General features: G+C 43.4%; 1 protein-coding gene and 1 non-coding gene across 2 annotated transcripts; both read right to left on the bottom strand.

The window, feature by feature from the left end:
• Positions 1–35: 35 nt before the first annotated feature.
• Positions 36–27,548, bottom strand: obsl1a (obscurin like cytoskeletal adaptor 1a). Its single transcript, XM_048235227.1, is given in 26 exon segments — positions 36–1,309; positions 1,533–1,799; positions 2,041–2,145; positions 2,397–2,558; positions 3,250–3,403; positions 3,616–3,728; positions 4,776–5,042; positions 7,357–7,623; positions 9,781–10,050; positions 10,538–10,804; positions 11,626–11,895; positions 12,482–12,757; positions 13,080–13,355; positions 13,938–14,216; positions 14,545–14,820; positions 15,279–15,551; positions 15,845–16,120; positions 17,239–17,514; positions 17,946–18,221; positions 18,615–18,881; positions 19,338–19,643; positions 20,723–20,983; positions 21,426–21,503; positions 21,506–21,694; positions 23,649–24,978; positions 27,044–27,548. Coding segments are annotated over 25 exon segments (6,915 nt in total). The 5' UTR covers positions 24,838–24,978; positions 27,044–27,548; the 3' UTR covers positions 36–1,034.
• On the bottom strand, positions 1,936–2,007 carry trnaa-cgc. The gene has a single exon. It is a non-coding gene; the product is annotated as a tRNA-Ala (tRNA).
• Positions 27,549–27,581: the final 33 nt, after the last annotated feature.

The following is a 27,581-nucleotide window of genomic DNA, read 5'->3' as shown; positions in this document are numbered from 1 at the left end:
AGTGACTCATGTAAAAATTGATTGAAAAATGATAGTTTGACATCATTATTCCTTATTTTATTTTTAATATCATCAGAACATCTGGGACACACTGGCAACAGAATTGACTTTTCATGCATGCTGTAAAATACAGAAAGGGGATGCACAATCATTATTCTAGAACAGACACCATTCTAGAACATCGAATAGAACCATCTCCTTTTCCAGTAGAAAACCCTACCTAGTGAATCTGCCTTCTCTGTTAACCATGGCATCCCTCTTTGAAATGGCACCAAGTGCATTTTATACCTTCCTTCAATGTTATAAAAAGTGCTCAATATAAAAGATACATCATGAAAAATGCACTTAATCAGATTTTTTTTTCTGTAAAATAATTTATAACACGCCCTTCCATTATATGAATTACTCAGTAATTCAGATCCATAACCCCATAATTTGCCTCCACCTCAGCATCACTCATGCTAAGCCCATACTTAAATTGCCTACCTACAAACCAGCCGCTCAATCACTTTAACCCTTATCAGCCAATACTACCTAACTTTCTTCTTCCAATTCAGCCTTTCACCCATTCAGTACATTACAACTCCCCTTTTTCAGCAATAAAAAAATTACCATAGATGTCAGACAACTCGCTAAACAGAAATACACATCATCAGGTAGTTCTGCTTTTTCTTAATTTCCATGTTGATTTCTTTCAAATTATTCAAATCATTAAATTATATTATGAACAATTGGCCTGATTTGATAATATCTAAAAAATGTGCCGAAACAGTATTTCCCTAATGAAAGTCTAAATTATTAGTACTACTGCACTTTTCTTAGATCAGCATCAGGGTTAGTGTCCACTGTCCAGTCCTGTAACATTTAGAAATCCAGTGTGAATTAACCTTTAAGTCAGGTGGTCAGGTTCTTCAGGACTTCATTTCAGCATACTACCTCTATTCTCTGTGATTATGACCAAAGACTGATTCTTGGAATACAGGACGGACTTTCTACACTCTAAACTTGTCCAACTTTATGAGTGAGTCCAGACTCTAGTTATCTACTATGAGCTGTGCGCAGGTCTTGGCTTTTCCGATGGTGAAGCGCACTGTCCCGCACATGTCCACTGAGGTCTTCTTAAAGATGAGCTTGTGGACCGAGCCCTGGGTCTCGAGTCGGACCTCCGGGCTGTTCTGGAGCGTCTCCCCATTCAGTGACCACACTGGGGCCTTCAGCAGGGGCATAGAGAGCTCGCACTCAAAGCAGGCCTGATCCGGAGCGGTCACCTCAACGTCTTCCAGTTCCCTGACCAGCAGGATAGACTGACCTGTGTGTGTGTGTGTGTGTGTGTGTGTGTGTGTGTGTGTGTGTGTGTGTGAGAGAGAGAGAGAGAAAGAGATAGAGAGAGAAAGAGAAAAAAAAATGTGTGTGAGACATCAAACTCAGAGAAAAACTACAAATGTTTAAACAGAAAGCCAGAGGGCAACCATGTGCTTTCAATCATGAATAGCTACCTATTACAGTAATAAACCCTGATACCACCCTCTCACCTTCCACCATGAGCTTTGCAGTTGAAGTGTGCTCCCCAACCTCTACACTGTATATTCCCTCATCCTCTAGCGCCACCTGCTGGATGATCAGCCTGTGGCAGCATCCCTCGCTGGTGATCTCCATGCGGTCGGAGGATTCCAGCTCTGTGTCGCCGCGGTACCATGTGACGTCACAGCGTGGTGTGGACACTGTACACTCCAGGATGACGCGGTGCTTCTGCAGGGCTGTCCGGTCACGCAGGGGTTTCACTATGCTTACAGGACGGTCTACAGGGAGCAAGGAAACATAAGAGATACTGTATACTGTATATTACATATACATATATACATATATATATATATACACACAACTGGCTGCTGAATGCTAGCTCCTTAACCACTACATTACCACCGGCCACATAATTGGAGATGCCGGGGATTGAACCCGGGACCTCATACATGCGAAGCATGCGCTCTACCACTGAGCTACATCCCCTTTATTGTTATAGAAAATAAAAAAAATGGTTACCCTCCACTTCAAGATAGCCGATGGATTCCAGATCCTTTGCAACAAATTTGATCTCCCCGGAGTCCTCAGCTGTCACGTTGCACATGAGGAGGAAGTGCTTTGTTCCTGTAAATGAGCCACAACACACATGTTGGTCAAATAAACAGGTAAACAAATAAACAAATAAACAGACCGGTATCAGAGAAACAAAGTACATTTGAACTGATGTAAAATAGTTATATTTTCCATCCAAATACTTGTTACTTCAGTTGATGATAGAGAAAACACTGACATACAGACTAGAATAGACAAGATCTGAATCTATAGTCGGTTGTCAGAATATTCAAATCTTCTGTGATTACAGCCGTGTCACTAACCTTCCCGTCGGATTTTGATGGAGCTGGTGGGCTTTAGCTTGTGGTCGTCCTTGTACCAGTCTCCAGACACATCCATCAAGGACACCTCGCACATGAACACAGCATTCTGATCCTCCTGGATGCACAAGTCCTCCAGATGCTGGACGATCTCCAATGCATGCTCTACAAGTAAAAAAAGTGCAAAATAAAACATAAATAAAAACAAACGTCATACCATATATACAAGAACGACTTAGATACAGCTATAAGAGACCACTCCACCACACACTCATTAAGCTAGCCTTTTTGCGACTTACTACTTCATGTGCTAAAAGATCAGGAATAAATATTAATTTACATCAAATCATTAGCAGCCTTTTCCTGCACGCAGAGCAGGGATATACATTTGCTATGGTCACTTTACTCATTTTGTTTTTGATTTGAATATAGTAAAATGTTTCACACTAGAAAATAAAACTCATCATGCCACATCTGACGTCAAGGAAAAGAGACAAATGTCTTTTTCTTTTAAGTTGCAACACCCTATTCAGAGCATTAGGGGACACACACACCTTCCTCAACAACCTGAGCAGCCTATGAGTATCCAGTTGAAGCAGAGAAGGTGGGATTTATTAGAGGATTTGTTTTATAGATCAGAATGGTGATTTGTTCCACTTTAGGTTACATTATCTACTGTAGTATTGTACCAGGATACAAGTAATGTTGCATCTTGAAAGGCATTTTGTGAGCAACTGCTAACAAAATAATCAAACTCTCAAAAACTAGGCAGCTGACTCCTTCAGGTGGCATTTAACACATCAATAACAACAGTCTTCCTCTGTAGGGGTTGAATGTAGGGAGGGTCACTCTGTACCATATATGTTAAGGTCACACGAGGTGCTGAGATCTCCGACTTCACACGAGTAGCTGCCCGAGTCGCTGGGACTGGACTCCAGGATCTGCAGGAAGCGCTTCCTCCCCATGGAGTAGATTCTGTGGTTCTTACCAGCCTTCAGCTCCGTCTCGTCCTGAGGCGAACGTTTCACACAGAGATTAGATAAGAGATTACAGGGATTAGGTGTTATTGCTGCAATATGGATGGGTGGTGAGATAGCAGCCAGTGTGTGCTGTTTCATTTGGTTTATCTAAAGGTTCTCTCTGAAGAGTGTTCTTCTTTTGACTAAGAAACGTGATTCATGTATCTTTTTGAAAAATAATAAACAGTTTATCGGAATCTTACCTTGAACCATTTTACTTCAACATTTGGTCTGGACAGCTCACACTCCAAAGTCACAAGTGAGCCCTCTTCAAAGCTGAGATCTGTGAGTTTCTTCAGGATAGTCACTGGGGTTTCTTAATATATAAAGAAGGAGAGAAGACTTACTTACCAAGACAGTACTTATGAGCATTTTAACACAGTATATTGTATTGAATATTAATCTAAAGAAAATATATGGAGAACATTTTATGGACAAAATATGGGCAATTTACAGTATATAACATAGAGAATGTATCTGAGGTTATGATATCAGACCCCTACAGTACCACCACACAGACATAATATGCATTAAGTATGTGCAGTAGCTCATCCATTTGATATCCCAGATCATTTCCAATTGTTCTGCCATTTCATAGTTGAAAACATGTGTCGACCGCATGCATAGACTTTAAATCCAGTGGTCTTAAATAGCTCAGCAGCAGATCTGGGGGGGGGTCATGCATGTTTAGGGGATGAGGTCTTATGTTACCCTGACTGATGTCATGCTATTGTTGTGACCTATGATGTGCAACAGTGGTATGGGATGCACTGAGAGACTCCAGCTCCATGATGAGCTCCGTGGCTTATAAGCATGATCACGAGAGCCTCGATCGCAGCTGCCACTCCAGTAAATCTGGCCCAGCACTGGCCCTCATCTGTCACCTGGTTATGCGCGTCCTTGGAGGATTTGTGGATGGCCTGAGCTGGTAACCTTATCTTTGCCCACTGCCGACAGTCACTCTGAGGTTAAGTTATGTTCATGGTTTGGACGTGCTGACAGCGGTGCTGGATATTTAGGCAGACAGTGCCACGATGCTGTCTCTTCCCATCTTGATTCATGGTCCAAAACAGAGAGCCATTTTAATCCTCACTGGCTACAAAAGTCATAGCTGAGCACTGGATATTTAGACCGTCGTCATTCTTGAGTCTGATTACAAACATTTATTATTTTGACAATGCGACATCATGGCAACTCAGATCATTTGATGTGAGTGACACAACCACATTTTACAATCTAATGTTCTAATTTCTTTCTTAGATATCTGAATGGAAATCTCTGGATTCTGAGTATACACATGTATGTGACGTTGTCAAGGTATAAGGTATATAGAGGTATAAATTGATAATTCTTTCCCCCATACCTTTCACCTGCAGTCGAGCCGAGGTCCTCAAGCCATCCGATGAGAAGACGATGGTTCCCGTGTCCTCCAGAGTGAGGTTGGACATGGTGAGGCCGTGGACGCGCCCATTGGCGCTAACCATCCAGTTGTTGTTGGGCTTGATGCGAAGGCCGTCCTTCTGCCACACCCCCTCCACGTCTGCATGGGACAGCTCCACCTCGAAAGACGCCGTCTCCCTCTCAAACGTCTCGATGTCCATCAGACTCTTACGGACAAAGACCTTCCTCGCTATGGAGAGGAGAGGAAAAGAAAGGGGGGGAAAATAGCAAAAAAAAGAAAAATTAACTGTTGACCCTATGAGCAGAGGGTGCACCCATCAGCTTGCACCTCACTGGATAGCACTTTTAAAGGTGCCATGTGTAATGTCCGCCAAAAAATTAATTCATACTCCACATTCCATAAAATATGGGGACAGTATACCTCCAGAAAGTGAGTTGGTCTACCCTAGAGTAACAACCGAGAAACGTGTATTGCAGTTTGGCTGGTGGTTATGTTGCCCACATACCGCCTCCCATGGCCGAAACTGGTATTATGATACCTGTCGGGCTGTGGCTAGTAATTTAGCATGCTAATTCAGGTTGATATCTCTGTAGCACTATACCTTGTTAATTTTTTAATGACATCATTGCCCTTATTTCTTCTCATTCTTTTGATGCGTGTAGCTCATTTTTTGGATATTTTTACCTCAATTCTTACACATGGCACCTTTAAGGCAGAAAGTCATAGACAGGTAAATTAAGATAAGCAAGACCAAGTTTATTCCTGAGTGTGCAGTACGTTTCCCACTACATTTTATGAAAACATTATTTCCAATAACTAAACCCACTGGTATTGTTCAAAATGTCACTTAAAAAAACAAATGAAACTAGCCTAAATTCAAAAGCCTCCTAGCTAAAATGCTTTTTTTCCTAATAGAGATCTTAAAAGTTCTCATTTTGTCCAGGACGACTTATACCCTGGAAATCCAGAGTTCTCGCGAGAGCACAATGGAATTGTCTCTGCGAGACACCCTGGCAATGAGCAATGATGCACGTTGCAGCGCTGCAACATTGGAGGACAGTAAAAATTGGTCGTAGTGTTATCCGGTTGCGTCAAAGTCCGAAATCATTCAGAGTAAACATGGTCTTGTGTTATCCAATTGTGTGCAGTGAGATTTTTAAATGCGTGCTTGTTGCCGCCCCTCGAGTTGGGCCATTACATTGTTCGTGGCCAGACCCTTAATCTTTCTAGATTACCAGGGTCTGGATTTTCCAGGCTAGACGACTTAATCCATGCCTGTGAAATGTGAAACATGTTCATGTACATAAATATACCATGTTTTTTACAGAGGATCTCTACTTGTGCCTTGGATAATCTTAGGCTTCTGCTGTCATTTCTGGCTATCTTTCCTAGCGAGATCTCTCTTTGTACTTGAAACACCTGGAATCTATCACTTTCTAAACAGATTAGGGATGTGTAATCCCAAATGTGCTGTATTGGTTCTGCCTTCTGGTCTGTCCCCTCTCATCCACTCCTCTCCTCTCTCCCTCTCTCTCTCCCTCTCTCTTCCATCTCTCTGACAGGAACATACCAGCTTTTCATCAGTCTGCCTGCACCCTCACAGGGCTTTATCCATCTGCCCATGCAGGCCAGGTTTATTTTTATAGATGATAACAGCACCAGTGGCAGCAGTAGCAGCGGCCTATATGCTCACCGCTGCCAAGGTAAGGAGAGGAGGATAGCGGCATATGCTTTAGCTTACGTCAAACAAAAGCTGTCTAAATTCCTGGGCAGAGGCAATAGAGAGAGCTGGACTCTGATCACAAACAGGACAGGAGCTGAAAGCTGAAGTGGGTCAGTGCCAGAAGTGGACCAGGACAGGGCCAAACCGAGGTCAGAGTAAGCTGAGGTGTGGCCAAAATAGCAAACAGAGGCTAATGTTTGGAAACTGTTTTGAGTTGGTTTTGAGTTCACTGTGATGACCTGAAGAGTTAGTTCTCAAAAAAAACCCATGGATGCTGATTTAGGATTAGCATTTAAATAATTAAAAAAAACATTCTTCAAGTGTCAAACAAAGTTCAAAGACAGCATGTTCTCCTTGAACAATCAACTCTGTTTGAACTTGAAATTGAACACAGTGCTGTTTTAGGGGATCTCTCCTTAACCTTAACCTGAGGGACCATAATCCTACGGGACGTTGGGGATGGCAGAGACACAAAGCAGGCAATAACATCTGACACCCAAAGCTCTGGACACAACCATGCCGTCATCTTATTTCTCATTAGTGTGATTCTGTTCCAGCCAGTTCCCAGTACCGGTCACCATCCAACAGGTGGTGATTATGTTGAGAGTCCAGTTCAAAGACAAACATATCCATTTGTCTGTAAATGTGCGTCCCAGGAATATCTCGATCTCCATTACAATTCCTGTTACAGTCCCCATTGTAATTCAATTCCCAACTCTATCTCAGTGGTAACCCTATCTATATGAAGACATTTATAAAAAAACACCTTTCAAACTCCCCAGAGAAAAAACAGGTCCAGGCCTGGCTGTGGACACTCACGCTCCACGTTGAGTTTGACCTGCGTGCGGTCATGCAGGGTCTCGCAGCGGTAAGTGCCGCGGTCGGACAGGCCCAGGTTGTGGATGGTGAGGCGGCGCTTGCGTCCGGTCTGGGACAGCGTGTAGTGGGGCCCTGACTGGATGACCACCCCCTGACGCATCCACTGCACCTCCCCGGTCTCCAGGCTGATCTCCGTCTCCAGAGTGGCCTCCTGGAACTCCTCTCCATCCACCGGCTCCATGCGCTTAGTGAACAGAATCTGGGCCTCTGCACAGTGACAATACATATACACATATATCACATCAAAACAGACATACATCACATAACAATACACCTATAGAATGTACATACAATGTTCATCATTATAAACTATATGGATATTTCTTTGTAGTGTTTCTGCTGTACATAAAATATACACTAACTACATACGTCTAGTATAGTTTACATCAATTTACTGTCCATATTTTTCAACAAAAATACATACAAGACATGCAAAAGCTTTCTTCTCAGGTCATATCATAATCATACACATAATGGGTAAAATCTAAGTAATGACTTAATGAAGGTAACCCAGTGTTGCTTTTCAATTTCTGAACTTCATTTTCTGAGCTTTTGCAGTCGTTTTAGTCATACAGTCAAGTAACACTTAACTGGTTTGCCCCCCAATATAACATACAATCAGAGGTGGAATAAGTACTAAAATATTGTACTCAAGTAAAAGTACCAATACTTTGATGAAATATTACTCAAGTACAAGTTAAATTACCCATCTGAAAATGTACTCAAGTAAAAGTAAAAAGTAGTTCATTTAAAATGTACTTTAAGTAAAAGTTACTTAGTTACTTTTTTTTTGGGGGGGGGGTCGGTTTTACCCAGCTCTAGTGGCTGCAGCCAGCAGCTAAAGTAGCCAGGCAGCTACCGCGCTACATTCTGGGGGCATGTTCGTGAGCCCCCATGTTCATGCCCCCCAGAGTGTAGCGCTGCAGCTGCCTGGCTACCTAGTCAGAAAAACTAACATGGAAGTAGGGCATTTCAAGAGAGAAAGAGCACTATATGACAGCAGAAAAATTATAATGACCATGACTGTAAGTATATATACTTTTTTGATCCCGTGAGGGAAATTTGGTCTCTGCATTTAACCCAATCGATGAATTAGTGAAACACAAACAGCACACAGTGAACACACAGTGAGGTGAAGCACACACTAATCCCGGTGCAGTGAGCTGCCTGCTACAACAGCGGCGCTCGGGGAGCAGTGAGGGGTTAGGTGCCTTGCTCAAGGGCACTTCAGCCGCGGCCCACTGGTCGGGGCTCGAACCGGCAACCCTCCGGTTACAAGTCCAGAGTGCTAACCGGTGGGCTACGGCTGCCCCAACAAGGTTTCATTTCAACAAATCCGGCCCACTACCTAATATGAGTTTGACAAGGCCAAAGGTCACTCTCACTCTCCCTTGCTAAAGCGCAAAATGGTTTGGTCCGCCTGCACAACGATTGATAAGGTATCTCATTTTGTTTATGTAGTTGAGCATAGTTAGTAGTGGACAGCTAATTGTTGTGCTGCTGGTACAATGTCTTTCTCCAAGAAAACCAAGTTGGATTACCAAAAAACAAAGGCAAAAACGAGAAAAAGAGAGATGAAAATGAGGGGAAACAGATGCTACTAAACTTCTTTCCAAAGAAAGATGAGCACACACGTTAAAACACGAAATCCCATGGTGTTAAACTGCGCAATTTCCCCCCTTCCTTTCGGTTGTCGTTAGTCTTAACTTTTTTTTTTTACTCAGTAACGCATGGGATTTGTGAAGTACAATACTTCACTCAAAACGTAATCAAGTAAAAATAAAAGTACTAATTTGAAAAACTACTTAAAAAATACAAAATACACAAAAAAACTACTCAATACAGTGAAATGAGTAAATGTATTTAGTTACTTTCCACCTCTGCATACAATGTTATTCACTCACCACTGACAGTTTTTAGTTAGTAACCAGTTTGGCCATAAGTCTTTCCACATACAGGATCTTCTAAAATCTTTGTAATCAGGGGTGTAGTGGTAAAATAAGAGGCGGGTAAACTATTAATTATGTCATCATGCGGTATCGGATTTTTAAAAAGGCATTCAAAACATGTTAGATGACGGTGGAGGTTATTGTCCAATTTTTATAATAATAACAGTGGTATTAAATGGTTCCTGGAGTGTTAGTGAGTGTACACATTGTGAATGTGGATAATACAGTGTGATTTTTTAATGTTAAAAGGTGCAATTGGTGAATAAACTCTTTTGGGAGGTGGATAAAGTCTAATAAGAGGTGGGTAAACTCTGTTTCTGAAATTTCAGAGGTGGATAAACTGTGTTTACTTGTGTTTAGCCTCCACTACACCCCTGTCTGTAATAGTTAAAATACTGTGGTGCTGTCCTCCAACCTTGTATTTTGAGGCTGGCTTTAGAGGTGACCCCCTCACACTCGGCAGTTATCCTGGACATGTCCAGCATCTGGCAGCGGCGGATGAGGAGTGTGTGGCACAGACCGTTCTGCAAGGCCTCGAAGCGATCACCCAACAGGATGGGCTCGTTGTCCATCAGCCACACCACCTGGGCGTCTTCGGGCGACACCACGCACTTGAAGGTGGCGTCCTCGCCTTCCAGAACCGTGGTGTTGTGGAGCTCAGTCAGAAACTCCACCACACGGGGCACTAGCAGGGGCAACACAGGATACAAAAATCTATGTTTTATTTGAGAGTACGTCTTACATGTAACGTGTGTGTGTGTGTGTGTGTGTGTGTAGGTGTGTGGGTGTGTGAGAGTGAGTAAGTGTGTATGTGTGTGTGTTTCAAATAAAACAGCAATCATCACTGATAAGGCAGGTTGATCAGCTTCTCTTAAAGCACAAAAAACCTGATGTAGGCACTGGTGATGTTGTCTCCAGACATTGTATGTGTGTGTGTGTGTGTGTGTGTGTGTGTGTGTGTGTGTGTGTGTGTGTGTGTGTGTGTGCCTGTGTGTATGTGTGTGTGTGTGTGTGTGTGTGTGTGTGTGTGTGTGTGTGTGTGCGTGTGTGTGTGTGTGTGTGTGTGTGTGTGTGTGTGTGTGTGTGTGTGTGTGTGTGTGTGTGTGTGTGCCTGTGTGTATGCATGTGTGGATATGTATTTGTGTGTGTGCATGCGTAAACCACACACTCACGCTCGACTCTGAGGTAGGCGCTGGTGCAGTCGTCGCGGGACTCGCAGCTGTACTCCCCGGCGTCCTCCTTGGTGAGGCGGTGGATGGTGAGGCTCCGCTCCTGGTCGTCGGCCCGGATGGTGAAGCGTCGGCTGGGGAGGATCTCCACGCTGTCCTTCAGCCACAGTACGTCGGCCTTGGGCTTGCCCACCTCGCAGCGCAGCGTGATCATGCCGTCCTTGTAGGCCACGGTGTCGTGCAGGTGCCTCACAAACTTCACTCGCATCTCTGACACCACACGGAGAGAAGAAGGCTTCCTTGTAATGTGACTTACACACTTTAGCACATTCATTAACAGCATGAACTCATACTGTACTGTGTAATGACGGTTTAACGCAATGGCAATGAAACTGGCAAAGGGATCAAATGTTGTTAAATTATCTACAGTATCTCAGTGCCCTCTGCTTTGTGGTGGCATTAGTGAACAATAGTTAAAGGTCTGGTGTCTATTCTACATATAAATGTATACTGTAAATGCTTGTCTCTGTCAATGTAACACTGTATTTAAGTGATGTTGGGTAACGTTCTGTTGACGTTCAAACTAAACAGAGAGCTAACTCGTTACTCCCTCCCCCTCCCTCCTGTGCAATTGAAACTCTCCTAAACGCGCATCTGTGATTGGCTGGAACAGTTTGCTATGTTTTTATGGTCCAGACTGGACCATTTTTTTTTTTTTTTTTTTTTTTTGTCGTTTTGGGCTGTCCAGAGAGACTGCATTTTCTTACAGTATATTCACAGGCACAGGCAGCTAGTGGATGGTGAGGTGATGTTTGCTGTACAGTATGTGACGAAAAATGTTTTAGCTTAGAAACCGCATAACATCGTTCAGAGCACCTGACTCAGTACACTACTGAACACTACACATACACCAAATGGCTGTAATGTAGTGTACTGCTTCAGTATACACAACACAAGGGTGGATGGATGGATGGATGAATGAATGAACGAATGAATGAATAGATAGATAGATAGATAGATAGATAGATAGATAGATAGATAGATAGATAGATAGGTAGATAATTGTTCTTGGTCCAGTCCAGTTCTCCCACCTTTCACCAGCAGGCTAAACTGCATCTCATCGTCGCCAACGTCACACGTGTACTCCCCACTGTCGGACCTTCGCAGTGGGTCTATAGTCAGATAGTGTGTCGTGCCCTTGTAGCCGATACGGAAGCGCTCGTTGTTGACCGGCGTCCAGTCCTTCATCCACCGGACGGCGGGCTTCTCTCGTGAGAGCTCCACCTCCAGAGTGATGCTCTCGCTCTCATAGCCGGTCATTTTGTTCACCTCCTTCTTGTTCACGATGGTGACAGGAGGTTCTGAGGGAGACGAGCACACATTGAGTACATAACTAACGTGAGTTATGACACATGATGGGTGCAGGATCTAAAGCATCCCGTCCCATCCCGTCCCAGGGGGCTCCCATTTCAGTTTTTTAGCACTGTATTTTCCGGACTATAAGTCGCACCAGTCAAAAAATGTGTCATTAAGAGGGAAAAAAACATATATATATAAATATATATATGTTGCACCTGAGTCGCAGGACCAGCCAAACTATGAAAAAAAGTGTGACTTATAGTCCGGAAAATACGGTAATTCAGCCCCACTACTGCTCTTCCTTAGACGTCATTCTGATATATCACTTCATAATTAGAAGTGTTTTATGGTATAGTAAGCGCAAGATAAAAGTATTCCAAAGGGTTCAATCTATAAACTACAGATTTGCACCAATTGTTATTTTATCTTATCAAGGTCAAAAGCACCTGATCTCAAGGTCGGAAGCACCTAATCTTGAACATTACCTACAAGGATGTTTTATTTGGAAAAAGACATATGTGGTCACACAAAAAAGAAACCACTCTCATGTTCACTGCTTTAACAGATGTTCCTATCTATTTACTGTACCTTGCACTTTGACAACGGTCATCATCTTATCATTGACCGCGTCACACGTGTATTTCCCCGAGTCCGAGGGCCTGATGTCGGTAATGATGAGCTTCCTCAGCGTGCCGTACGTCTCAATTTGGGTCCGCGAGTCCTCGACCAGAAGCTTCTCATTACAGTACCACTGTACGGGGGCGTTGGCCCGGGAGACCTCAATGGCAAGGATGAGGTCATCTCCTGACACCATTTCCTGATACTCCGGATCGTCCGAGTTTCCCACGATGGTCACCGGGGGCTCTGGGAAAGTACGGGGACAGAGTACGGAAAAATGGACTTTAAGGCTCGTTTAGGCCACAGGAGAATTTATTCATTAAAATAGTAGTTTTAAAATAGTCCCTGAATCTCCTTAATATTCAGCAAAGCTGGATCCCTTCTTCACTAAGACTTGAAATTCCAACAAAATAAAGATGTGTAACAGTCTTATGGAAAAACAGTGAGTTCCACAAAGGCCAACTCACATTTCCATAAGACTGCTATATATCTTTATTTTGCTGGAACTGCACTGTTCTGAACTGCAATAAAACACTCTTGTGTAATCGAAAATACTTTAATTTTTTACCTTGCACATTCACTGTGAACGTGATGCTGTCGTCCAGGACATCGAGGAAATACTCTCCGGAATCTTCCAGATCTGCATTGAGGATGATGAGCGAGCGGAAGGCCCCCTCTTTCTCCACACAGAACCTCTCGTTCTCCTCCAGCCTCTGTCCGTCTTTGTACCAGCAGGCCTTCCCACTGGCCCTGGACAGCTCACACTCCAGCTCAATGTCATCGGACACTACACAGTTGTAGTCCGTTTCAATCTCTGATTTCCGCAGGATCGTCACTGGGGCGTCTGGAAACAGTAACACATCTCTCGTTTAGATAGTCCTTTTTTATAGTCATATTCAGATACAGAGACACACACATTGACATGCACATACGACTATAGCTTGAATTTCCCCTTGGGGATCAATAAAGTATCTATCTATCTTTCTATCTATCTATCTATCTATCTATCTATCTATCTATCTATCTATCTATCTAACTGATTACTGATAAGAAACCAGATAAGTAAATGTAGTTATATTCAATTTTATTAGCGCGAAACATGAATGTCTCAAGCAGCTTTACAAAGTCCAACTTGAAATGGAACCCCATAATTCTGTTAATTGAGTTATGTCTCATATTGGAGCTTTATATTTATGAAATCACAACTCACAACCAGAACATAAAATGGTAGACTGGAGTTCAAACAATAACCATGGTAGAAGTTTGATAAACAGGGAGCACTGACATTGATTGGGAATAAAATAAAATAAATAAAATATTATATGTAGGTGTGGGCACTAATTGAAATGTTAAAAATGCTTAGTGTAACATCAATGTAAGTGTAACATCTTTGAAAATATCATGTTGAAAATACTGAAGATCTCACCTTTGACGTTGACATTGAAGTCAATAGCATCATCCTTGGCATCACAGGTGTATTTCCCTGAGTCTTCTCTCGAGGGCGAGTGTATGGTCAGTCGGCGGATGAGGCCATCGGTCGTCATGGTGATGTTGTCGTTGTCCAGCTCCAGTTCCACCCCATCCTTAAGCCAGTTCACCTCAGCGTTGTCACGGGATACCTCACACTCCAGCACCAGGGGCTCCCCAGACACCGGCTCCACAACACTCTCCATCTGCGCGGGCCGCGCCAACTGGACAGGAGGCTCTGAGGATATGAAAAGCAAAAATAAAATCACATACTGTATATAAATATATGAAGGAGCTCTGAAGGAGAAGGGCCCTAATATTAAAAATACAAAGAAATGTTCTTCTTCTTCTGTATGTGGGATGTAACTAAATGAAAAACATGAGGTTTCCTGAGAACTGTGGAATTCCCAAGTCATTTTTCACAGTAGCAAGATGTACAGTATATGTTTGAATAACACTGAATTCCATTTATAATGTTTATCAAACTAAGCATTTTATAAGTTTCTCTTTCAAAAAAACATGTGGCTAAACTAATTCATACAGATATCCAGTGACAGCAAATGTACCTTCAATGGTCAGCAGGAAGGTCACGGTATCATCAGCCGACTCGCAGATATACTCTCCCGTGTCCTCTACCAAGGCAATGGGTATGACCAGCTTCCTGTGGGGCCCGTCCACTTCCCGGACCAGGCCGTCCACCTCGTCCACCTCCAGGCCGTCACGGAACCATAGCACGTCGGCCTCGGAACGGGTCAGCTCGCAGCACAGCTCCACCGGCTGCCCCGCCTGCCGCACCATCGCCACCTCCGACTCACAAGGAGAGACGAAGCGCACTGGCGCCTCTGCAACATCACAGGGACAACGTTACAGTGAGCAACGGGACATGAGTATGCAACTTCTCAACACGTACTGCGTGAGCAGTACATTGGACACAAAGGTTGTACATCGTATATATATTTTCTGACATAATATTCTGGTACAATAAATGTTAATATATAGGAAGTTACATGGTCAAACAGACTGATTGATTTATTGATTGATTGACTGGTTGAATGATTGATAGATTGATTGCCTGATAGATACTAGATAGATAGATAGATAGATAGATAGATAGATAGATAGATAGATAGATAGATAGATAGATAGATTCATTGACTCATTTCTTTATTCAATTAATCTATCAACTAGGCCTATAGACTAAAAATTCCTACAACTCATACTGTATATTCTCATAATAAATGTGTTGCTATTTAATAGCCACTCCTCATATGCAATGCCACTGCTGTTACAAGACCCCCACCTTTGACACTAAGCTGGAAGAACACCGAGTCTCCACCAGTGTCGCACACATACTCCCCAGAGTCCTCCCTGGTGCCACAGAGGATGGTCAGCCTCCTGTAGGGCCCCTCAGAGCTGACCCGTACGTTCTCCGTCTCCAGGACCTCAAGGCCGTCCTTGAACCACCGGGCCACCCCGCTGGAGCGAGACAGCTCGCAGTTCAGCACAATCTCGTCAGAGATGTACTGGTCAAGGTGGATGTCATCCTTAGGGTCCACAATCATGACCGGAGGTTCTGTATAAGATAGGCAAGGATCGTAAGAGTATGTAAAAAAGAACATGTGCCAATGGTTTATGGAACAGGGCATGGGACACTTTTTGGTATTTTGCAATGCATGTAATTACACATATATTATACAGATTGGTCTTATTTACCTTTAAATCTTTCATCTAATTTAAAGGTAAATCTTATTTACCTTTAAATTAGATGAAACCGTATTTAGTTTCATCTAATTTAATCCATTTAGCTTAGTTTACTTCAGTTTTGTTTTGGTTTGGTTCAACTTCAAGATACGTCTGTCTAGATACCTTTAATGTTGACAGTGAATGACATGCTGCTGTCTCCAGCGTGGCAGGTGTATGTCCCAGCATCCATCAGGTCGGCTGACCTGATAATCAACCTCCTCATGATCCCCTCAGTCTGGACTGTGACGTTATCGCTCGCCTGCACCTCCACACCGTCCTTCGTCCAGCGAGCGACAGCGTCTGGACGTGAGACCTCGCAGTACAGGACCACAGGGTCCAGCTCCATGGCCGACTTTACGCAGTCCTCCTCTGGTATCTCTTTAAAGGTGACCGGCGGACCTGCAGGGACATCCCGTATGGAGCACAGTCAAGAAGAAGCATAAACGTAGAGCACAAGACAGTTGGGGGGGGGGTACACTTTTTGGGTGGGGGTTATTGGTAAGTTTGGTCCATCTTGGTGACTTTAATTGGTACACTGGACATGCTGGACATGCACTTGAGAGGGGAGAGTGTTTTCCATTGTGCCGTTTATGTCAGGCAGTGGGTTACTAAGGAAAGAAATAGATTCAATTACGTTAGTTTGGATAGAGTGGAGGAGCATCCACACGCATCACACAAGTGATTTAGCAAATGATTTAACACTAAACACACAACACTTCATAATAGATTACGAGAAATTAGCCAAATGGTTCAGGGTTCAGGTTTTTGACTCTCTACAGAGCCTTGACACAATTTAATTTGTTGTATAAATGAATGAATTTGAATTGAATTCCAAACATTCAATTTGTATAGTATAGTTTATCTGAAAATTAATTTAAATTTAATCATTTAAAATGATTAAAGAAATGTTTGCGTGTGTAGTGGTTTTACAATAAAACACATAAAAATCAATGTATCACAGTGGAAACCAGCTGCAAAGTTGGGAAAGACCTCACTGTAGATATCGGATTTTGTTTTTGGATTTTGTTCCTGGAAAATCCATACAGTGGAACAACCAATGTACATGAATTAAAATAGATTCAATGTGCCTCCCCATAAACATCTGCAGCTGGCCAATAACAGCAGATCACATTTTTTGAAAGCATGCACATTTTAATAGTTTCATTTCACAAATGAATGATTAAGATGTGCTGTTGAAATAAATCAGACATTTTAGGGAAAAGAAGATGTTAAACCATCAGGAGGAAAAGAGGCACAACTGTATCATCTATCCATCCATTCACAACTGATCATTCCAAGCCCGTATGGTTCTTCCGTCAATGCAATCAGCAGTTTAAAGCCGGGTTGTGCACAATTCAAATTGCAATTCTGCTTCCTGTTTGCTACCTCAATTGAAATGCAAGTGAAATTCAAGAATTTAATTGGAATTTAAGAGCCAGTTTCAATTCAATTCTGGAATTTTGTACAAGCCTGGTTTAAAGATGCAGCGAAAAACATCACTTGTCCTTTCGGGTCACCTGTAATGTCGACCTGAAACACACTGACATCGTCACTTGTTTGACACGTGTACATGCCAGCGTGCTGGTAACTGGCAGACGGAATGACCAACATCCTCCGTTTGCCCTGTGTCTGGACCTCCACACCATCCTGCAGGACGACTGGCTGTCCATCTTTAAACCAGTGGACCTCAGCATCAGGGTCTGAGACGTCACACTGGAGGACGACGGAGTCGCCAGCATCAACGGACTTGTTCTTCTCCTCCTCTGGTACGGGTGCAAACATCGGTCGGCCAGCTATATGGATGATTAGTTAGTTTGTGCAGAGGACAGTCTGTGAGCTATAGTGATCAAACATTGTCATATTCAAGCATCATATTCATAATAGAGAGAGTACAAACTAATGGTGGATGAAAGGAGAGAGATATCATATAAGAGAATGTCCACAGCTTATGGTTAGAAATGTGGACATGGTCTTTTTTGCTTTGTGTCCTGGGTGCAATGAATGTGCACAACATCTCTATTTCTTCACGGTTGTTTGGAAATAGTCATCAGTAGAGTAGAACTAACTAAGGCATTTCCCCATATCTTATTTTAAACCTCATCCTCATAAAAAACATATCCTGAAACAGTATGGCAGGCAGCAAGTTAATTAAATCAATTTAGTGGATCTATCGCATGTCTAGTTAAGGATTTGAGAGGTGGATCTTCTGTGTTTAGTGTCTCACCATCGACTTCCACGTTAAACATAATGGTGTCGCCCAACGCCTTGCAGGTGTAGTGTCCCGAGTGGGAGTATTCGGAAGACTGGATGACAACCCTCCTCATATTGCCCTCTGATTGGATGTTCAGCCCATCCTCCCTCTCAAGCTCCACCCCATCCTTGAACCACTGGACCTTCGCTGACGGGTGTGACACCTCGCAGTAGAGGACGATGGGATCTCCGATCTCTACTTTCTTGGCGGTGTCCTGCTCACTTAGAGGGGCAAACTTGACCTCACGTGCTGAAAAGATACAAGATCAGTCCAAACATGACTTTCGTTTAGTATGTGAAATCCGCAAGCTTATTCCAATACACTTGTCTGTCAAATTCAACTAATCAATGTAGCTGACTGAGTGCTCAAAAGCTATTTTAAACTTTACAGCATTGCATGAAAGCAGTGCAAAGCATGAAAGGCAAAGATGTTCAAATATGAACAACCTACCTACTAACAACTGTAGACTGTACGTTTAAGTTTGCCTGAATTCATCCCCAAAGACCATACAACTAGATAATTCATTTGATAGATGGAAAGGAACATTCAACTTCTGTAGTATGAATGAAAAAGTGTTTCCCAATGAAAATTTCCTGTGGACAATTTACTGTCCTTGTGGTCAGGTTAGAGTACTGTACATACGTTCAACTTGCAGAAGAGCGGAATCTCGGACGCCGCTGGCGATGAAGGTGATCTCAGCCCCGTTGTAGATGTCGCGGACGCCGCGGATCTGCAGGGAGTGCTGGTGCTGGGTCTGGCGAAGCGTGATGCTCTCGCTGTCAGCCAGCTGGGTGCTGTTCAGGAACCAGGTGCCGATCATGGTGGCGGACAGCTCGATGAAGAATACGGCATCGTCACCATCAGTGACCACCACATTTTTCAGGGGCGTCTTTATCTTTGGTCCAGGCACTGGAGAACCAGACAGACAAGATGTCAGTTAACTTTTATTTGGTATGGAAATATGAATATCAATATGAAAAAAACACAGTAATTATGTGGCATTGCTTGGAGTGCACATCTAAAACATATGCATGATGAAAAATTAGAAAGTAGTTAAACCCAGAGGTAGTTCATTCACCCCATAAATCCTCAGAATGTCTATGACATACAGTACATGGCATAATGAATATCTGTTTGAGCAGAGTGTGAAGAATTTATGTTCATGATGACTTCCAAAAGCAGATCTACTGCCATACAGCATGTTCCAGAACAGTCCGTCATCATTAAATATATAGTAAGAGACATTGAAAATACAGATCTACTGTACTTGGCACTATGTTCCAATGGCCCCTACAGCACTATCCTCAAAATGGGGGCCGCTTGTTTATGGATAGCTTTATTTCTCCGTATGAACGTGACGCTCACCTAGCCGGATGACCTTGGGGAACTCCACGTGGCCGCTGCGGCCGTACTTGTTGACGCAGCAGACTCGGAAGCGGTAGTCGCCCTCGCAGGGCACGCTGTCGCCCAGCACCTCCACGGTCGTGGCCGTCTCTGTGCTCAGGCACTTGCGCCACTCCTGGGAGCCCACCTCCTGCCGCTCCAGCACGTACACGGTCTTGGTGCCCGTCTGCAGGTTGGGCGCGGGCTCCCAGGAGAGCATGGCGCCGTTGGCTGTGTGCGTGTCCATACTGACCCCAACCGGGCATGGCGGGGCGCAGTGCCTCGCAGCTAATCAGGACAAATACAGTAAAAGGGTATTGAGAGAATCTCATTTTTATTTGAATAATGCACAATCTTGTATATAGTATTTTGCACTCTGACAATACACATCTCTTGCATTATTGCACTTTTGCACATCTTTCTGCTCTATCACAACAAATCATGTACAATTTCTTTGCTAACTGTTACATTATTGTTATATTGCTGTTATTTATTGTTTAGTATTAAAAATGTCTTTATCTGTATAAAGACACATATTTTTGTCTTATGTGTTTTTTCTTTTTGAAATTGACAATAAAGCTGACTTTGACTTTGACTTTGAATTTATTGAATAAGTTGATGCATGAAACTAATGAAAATATTGTGATGACATGAGTAAAATAAGATGATTATATGAGAAATAATGAGAATAAATCCAAAATTCCGATGCACTGTAGAAGGTGAGTTGAGTTAACATCTTTGAATCCTGTTGAAATTCTGGTTACATGGGCCTCAATTTCACTCCAATTAAACATTTTAACTGACAACACTGCAAAAAATGATATCTTACCAAGTGTAATAATCTTATATTAAGATAACAAAATCTAGTTAGTATTGTTTTTAGTATAAAGATACTTACTTAAAACAAGTCAAAATCTTCTTAAATTAAGACATAAAAACAAGTAAATTCATCTGCCAGTGGAGTAAGTAAATGTACCTTAAATTGTCTTAAATCTTCAATCTTATCTTAAATTGAGATAAAATTACTTACTCCTCTGGCAGATCAATTTACTTGTTTTTATGTCTTAATTTAAGAAGATTTTGACTTATTTTCAGTCAAATTCAAGCGACCTTGAGGCTGAGAAAGGCGCTATATAAATATTATTATTATTATTATTATTATTATTATTATTATTAATAATAATAATAATAATAATAATAATAATAATAATAATAATAAATAATCTTACAAGAGACCTAAACGAAGTATCTTTTTACTAACTAGTTTTTTTTTATCTTAAAATAACTTATCTTATATTAATATACACTTGGTAAGATATCATTTTTTGCAGTGAAGTGATGGTTAAAAAATACTGAATTTTTCTCACCTTTGACCTTTAGCCGTGAACTATTCCTGGACCTCCCTGCAACAAATGTGATTGTCCCTGAATCCTGGTACGAGCAGTTCACGAACACCAGGATGTGCGTCTTGCCAAAGGACTTGAGGATTGTCTGGTGAGTCTCTCGTAACTGGTTGCCATCTTTGTACCAGTAGACCTCCATGTCCTCCTCCTCCACCTCGACACAGAAGGCAGCATTCTCCCCCTCCAGAACCTCCAGCTTCCTGGGCAGCTTGCGTACAATGGTGCCTAGACACGAGCAACAGGATAGTGCAGGTTTTGTACAAAGTTGGTTTATTATTGTTAATAACATAGATGGCACAACTGGCTGGGGCACCTGCACCGTACGCCAGCGACCCAGGTTCGATTACTGCCCCGTGGTCCTTTCCGGATCCCACCCTGACTCTCTCTCCCACTCGCTTCCTGTGATTCTACACTATCCTATCATATTTATATGCCCAAAAAATATACTTAAAAAAATAACATAGATATAAAAGTTTGGATAGTGACAAAATGCCCCTCAGGAATCCCCTACTCCTTTTAGACTCCTTTTTGAATAGTTAAACTAGTAATAGATGGCGTCCACCATCACATACAGTAATGGATCACTGAAGCAAAGTTTGTTTTGCTGAACATAATGCCTCCATATAGCGAGCAGAGACCCAGATCTCACTACCTACTGTGCGCTTACCTTTAACCGAGAGTTCAGCGATGCTCTTCCCCCCATCGGCCATTTCGCAGAGGTAGACTCCGTCATCGTCCGCCCGGCGTTCTGGATGGTCAGCGTCCTCCTGGTGCCCCTCTGCTCGATGTCGTACTTGTTGCTGGGCTGGAGACGCTGGTCCTCCAGGTACCAGGCGGTGGGGATGGACTCCTCCGGAACCTCGCACTCCAGCACGGCCACGTCACGCTCCCGCACCTCCACGTCCTTCAGACCCCGCTTGAACCGGACCGCCGGCGCTGACACCAGCAGTGGAGGTGAGGTCAGGCAAAGTCAATTCAATTCAATTCAATTCAATTCAATTCAATTCAATTCAATTTGTATAGAGTCATAATGTACGTATACATCTCAAACCACTTTATAGAGCCCATGGGTCAACATGAACCTTGGTCCCCCTAGTGCAAGCAATAGGTCTTGTGGGGACAAGGGGACAAATATCACTCTGGTTTAAATTAAGCATGTCTGTAAGTGGGAAAGATTCATCACAGTCGCACATTTTTAACCACAAGCATTGCCAGACACTTTTACAATGTCTGCCCCATCTAAGCACCTTATAAGATATAAGAAGGTGAGGTTGCCCCAAAATGACTTTCTCACAAAAGTCATGAGTTAAATTGAATAATAAACTATACAAAATATAGTATGAAAAGTAATCTTAGTTTTTAGCCAAAACTCTCAAATCTGTTCTAAAAGCACAATGTTGTCATGTAGTATATAATAGCCTTATATGGATTAGAACAAAAATGTTGGCAAAGGAGCTGTCGAATACCTGAAATAACCAAATGTCTCTCTCTCACTCCCAAATAAATAATGAGGTCATTTCTCCTGAGCACTTTGAATAAAGGAAATGCATTTTACATTGGCTGATTGCTATCGGTCTACTTATAAGTATTATAATAAGTAAATAAGTAATAATAACTAAATATTATAACCCAAGTGAATTTAAGACCACTTCAGACTTGTTCCAGGTTGGAGTGACTGTAGATAGTGTATGTATTCATTCTGACATGCAGGTTTCTGCAGCTTGTCTGGGTCCTCGTCACTCAGCCTGAGATGTTTAGGCATTCATTAGTCACATAGCCAGGGCATGAGGTAGACACTAAATTTAGCCAGGCATGCTAGTGGGCAGCCAGACTGTTGAGATGGGTCACTTGAAAAGGATGTGCCATTACACGACTGAACAAAAAAAAATATTAAAGGGGTTATAAAGTACAGAGTTTAGTGTTTGTGTTATCCTTGTGTTGCTGTATGCTCTCTGCTAGTTCTTTTCAGGGAGGGCAGTTATAGGTCTGGCAGGTCTGCATGCTCTAACGTAACCTTGCTCAGACATGCCAACACATGAGGACACTTGAGTTTACTGTAAGTCAAGATAGGATTGCAACTCCAGAGCTCCAACAGCTGTTTTGATACCCCTGTTTACTTCCTTTGGAAATAACCGACATGTTGCATTGGAGCACCTTTTCACTGAGTCCAAATTCAAATGAATGATCTGTAACACCTCCTTTACGCACTTCGTCTGAAGGGATGAGATCATCTCTGAGCGTGAATGAAAGCACCTCTTATGTATATGTTGACGTCAATTAGACGTGACAAGCCCATGACTTCCTGGAATCCACTCTGTGCCTACACAAGCCGGCCTATAGAGCACATTTAACACCCCTAAGGGGTTCCCATGGGTACTGCTTAGTTAATAAGAAAGTCTCTGAGAGACACCACCAGATTACGAATTAAGAGGGATATGGCATGCATGCAATAGAGGCCTCTGAGCCTGGCAATGACAGCTGAGTCTCCGAGAGGATTAAATCTAAACCATTACCAGTTATAAGAGTCAACTCATGTAATCCATGCGTGTGTGCTAACAAATGAGTGGACTGGAGATATAGCACCAGAGTCAAAAGTTATCGCGCAGATAACGTTGAAAGTATTTGGATGCATTTAGACTACTGGACTATATGAACAGCCCTACTCTACTGAGCATTACAATGTAACAATACATTATTAAACGATTATGCTAATCATTAACATAAAAAATAGTGTTATGTGTATTGACTGATAATGTTAATGTTAACTCGTTATACACGATGAGGCCCTAATTAAAATGATGACTTTGCACTTTGCCAGACCAGGGGTCGATGTGTGTTTTAAAGTTAATCTTTTAATTAATGGATTTATAAATAACTAACATGAACATACCTTTCACAGACAGGAGTACAGCACTTAGGGTGTTGCCAAGAGCATTGGAGGCGGCACATATGTAGAGGCCAGAATCCTGCTGTTTGCAATACAGCACCTTCAGAGTGTAGTAGCCCTCCCGGTCCTCAAACATCATGTGACGTCGACCGGGTTCAAGGGGCACACCATCTTTCTTCCACACGATCTCCGGCTTTGGCTTCCCCGTCACATAGCAACGGAACTTGGCATGCTTCCCTTCTGACACGGCAAACTTCTTGGCCTTGGCCACGTTCAGGGGTGGCTCCTTGCTGTGCTTGGCCATGTGGTGGTGACGGTCTTTGCCGTGGGGTGATGATGATGATGATGATGGCGACGAAGGGGAGGACCCAGGAGCAGGAGTCCAATGGCCATTGGCGTAGCCATTCTGCATTCGATCCTCGCGGGTCTCAGGCACGGGCTGAACCAGGAGGACAGCGCCGGCCACCGACTCGCCACTCTCGTTGGACGCGCGGCACGTGTAGACGCCGCCGTCGGGCGCCCGCGTGCGGAACACCTTCAGCTGGTACCAGCCGCCGTCCTGCTGGCACACGCGGTAGTGCGAGCTCTCGAAGATCTCCTTCAGCCGCTTGCCATCCTTCTCCCACACCACCTCGGGCAGCGGCTCGCCGGTCAGCTTGCAGGAGAAGGCGGCGTCCTCGCCCCGGTCCACGCGCAGCGACAGTGGCTTGATGAGGAAGCGAGGCCTGTCGCGGTTCTCAAAATCCAACTCCTTCTGTTGCTGCTCCTCCATCTTCACCTCCTGTCGTAGATGCTTCTCCGGCTCTATGCTCCCGTTCTGTAGTGGCTGTGGTTGGTGTGGTTGCGGGTGTTGGGCGGGTGGTGGTGGGGGCACTACGAGCACCTCCTGCGAGTCATGCTCCACCTTTAGAGTAGCGGCCGCGCACGTCTCTCCGATGCTGTTCTTGGCCTTGCATATGTACTGCCCGGCGTCTTCGGGACTCACGCAGGAAATGCGCAGGAAGTAGGCCTTGCCCTCCTGCGAGATGCTGTAGCGGCCCTCGGAGAAGAGGGGTATGTTCTTGCGCTCCCACACCACGTCGGGCTGGGGGTCTCCACCGATCTGACACTTGAGCAAGGCGTCTGCGCCGCTGCTGACCACCACGGGCCGCGAGTAGCCGAGCACGCGTGGCGCGCCGCCAAACGGATCCATATCTGCGTTTTGGGTTGGAGACACTTCCTCTCTCACTCTCTCGCTCGCTCTTTCGGTCTGCCTGTGTCTCAGGCCGTTGGAATGCAGTCTGTTATCAGTCAAACTCAAGCACCTTCAGCTCGTCCTCTGTCGCATACCACACTGAGGAAATGGAAATGACAACATCAACAGCTTAGGGGGCTGCAACAACAGTCAACAATCAACAGGGGACATGTCTCATGTCAATGTGACCTCACATGCATTCTATGTGTGACCACAGCATCATCTTCACCATCATCATAATATCTAAATATACTGTCTCATCATGGCAACAGGTTCTGGAAGGAATGGGTTATATCATTAGGGTATCATCACTCAGTGTATCATCATTAGATAGATACTGTATTCATCCTAAGGGAAATTCATCCCGAGTCATTGTCATAAATATATTTTCACATCATTGTTTCAGGGCAGATCAATCTTATTCCATGTAGCAACTGAAGGTGGGATGGAATAAGTGAAGGTCAGATTAAAAAAAGACAGATATTCTTAAAATTCAGCACCTTACAGTACATACCCCATAATGTAGATCTCTAGAGATCTAGTGTCACAAGTAGAGCCAACATTTAAGATCAATGTGGCAACAACATACATTTTTTGTTTACTGATCCTGTGAGATGCATGTCCTCCATGTAAAATCATTGTAGATGAAAAAACGGAACTTTCGAGGAACTGAAAGCTCAGCTGTTTCACACAAACTGTTCTGGGACACACTGTAGGTCACGGCTGAGGAAACAGTGTATAGTGAGTTTCAACTATTTACAAAAAATGACATAAATACCTTTACAAATCAAACATATTTTTATGATGGGAACAGCAGCTAAAGAGGAATTAAATTCTCATAAATGATCGTGAACACTGTTACTTCTCCACGTAACAGATGTCCTGGGACAGTTCATCGATTCTGAACGGAAGTCTTGAGAAGTAACCCAGAAATCAAATCAGTGCCGCCAGAAACTAGCCTCCACAGCTGGTGCTGTAGCTCACCGGGGAAGCATTCAAAATAGTCTGCCCAAATAAAGACGGCACACTAGCCAAAGAGCAGAAGAAGAGAAATCTCAAACCACTGGGGTCGCACACCTGTGCAAATACACAAACATACACACACACACACACACACACACACACACACACACACACACACACATACACAGAGACATTACAGACACAGACGCTCACATGAGTACACAGACACAAGTACACATATGCACACAACACACACACACACACACACACACAAATTCTTTATGTGAATCCGCCAATCTAACATATGCGATTCAAAAATTCAATGCAAATTCAAATTAAATATGCCCACCAACACTTAACACTTAAGGGCACAGAGAGTATCACCTGTGCCACATAACAAGGCTACCTGTGACAGCTGAGATGGAGCAAAATGTTGCTGTCTGAATCTTTTCTCAGGTATGCTTGCCAATTGAAGGTCGGTAACTACACACATACACACACACACACACACACACACACACACACACACTCCCCAAATTGTAATCTGTTTCATCATCACTTAAATGTATGTGTATGTGAATGTGCCATCATACTGAAATGTCATGGCACTGGATGTCAATGCCTTTTGAAGTTTTTAGATTCCAACATGATCCAGAGAGACTATGAGGTTTAACATTGTTTGTGACTAAGACTACGTGGTGTTTGGATGTACCGCTGTGGTTATCTCAAATGTGTCCTTCTGTTGACCAACCAGTCTGGATGATGCCTACCAGCTGCTAGACTGGCCTTGTAGATGTTTCTAGAAAAAGATCTAATGAAATCCTCTGTCGGTAAACGCTCTGCTGTGTTTTTTTTTTATCTATTTACATACTGTATTACACCATCAACAACAATAGAAAGTGTTTTCAACTCCACATCAGACATTTCTAGAGTGAACCTTGATCAATTTCAATATAAACATAAAATACACTCACACATAATTTGAATGCCCAGCTTTACAGATGTATGCACTGAAATACAACATTAAAATACTATGATAGCATAGTAAAGCAGTAGAACCCACCCATACTGGTGCCAAGTACATGCAGTAACTTTAACAAGAAGTAATTAAAGTCAAATTTAGCTAGAGTTGGAATATCATGGGGAGGTCCACTTTGAACAAAGCTTGTCCAAAGGGGAAAAACCAGGGGACTAAACTTACCCAGCAGGCTCTTATGCTACTGTATACTCTCTCTCGTCCCCTCGTTCTCTCTCTCTCTGGTGCATGGAGGACTTGCCAAAAGCTGCTCTTCACAGTTCCCTCCAGAGGTTTAAGAGGAGATTGACCCTTCTGTTTGTGGCTCTCTTTCAAGAAAGTTGACCTTCGACCTTAGTATCAGTCACTGGAGCTTGGTGGCCCTCAAATGACGAGTCTTCAGGAAAAGAATAGAATTGCAGACAGAAAAATGTGGTTGTGTGGTTGGTCGACGAAGCTTTTTGTCTCCTCTTTGGACCCTTACACAGTTTCCCTCTTTCTCTCTCTCTCCTAGTCCTTGTGTAGCTCCACTGGCTGTTCACCTTGTCCCGTGTTCCCCTTCTCTTATGGCCCAGTCACCTCTTGGTGCGGTGTGTTTGTGTGAAGTCCCCCCCCCGTCTCTTGCCACACAGCCCTGTTCTGCTGCCCCTGTGTGTCCACACGCTGTCCTGGGGGGCTGGACTGGGTTGCGCGTGTGTGCGTTGCCAGCAATGGCTGCGTCACT

Source organism: Alosa alosa, chromosome 23 (assembly GCF_017589495.1).
Source record: "Alosa alosa isolate M-15738 ecotype Scorff River chromosome 23, AALO_Geno_1.1, whole genome shotgun sequence".
NCBI classification, from domain to species: Eukaryota; Metazoa; Chordata; class Actinopteri; order Clupeiformes; family Clupeidae; genus Alosa; species Alosa alosa.
The sequence above is the reverse complement of the archived record's forward strand: the minus strand, read 5'-3'. Positions and strand labels throughout refer to the sequence as shown.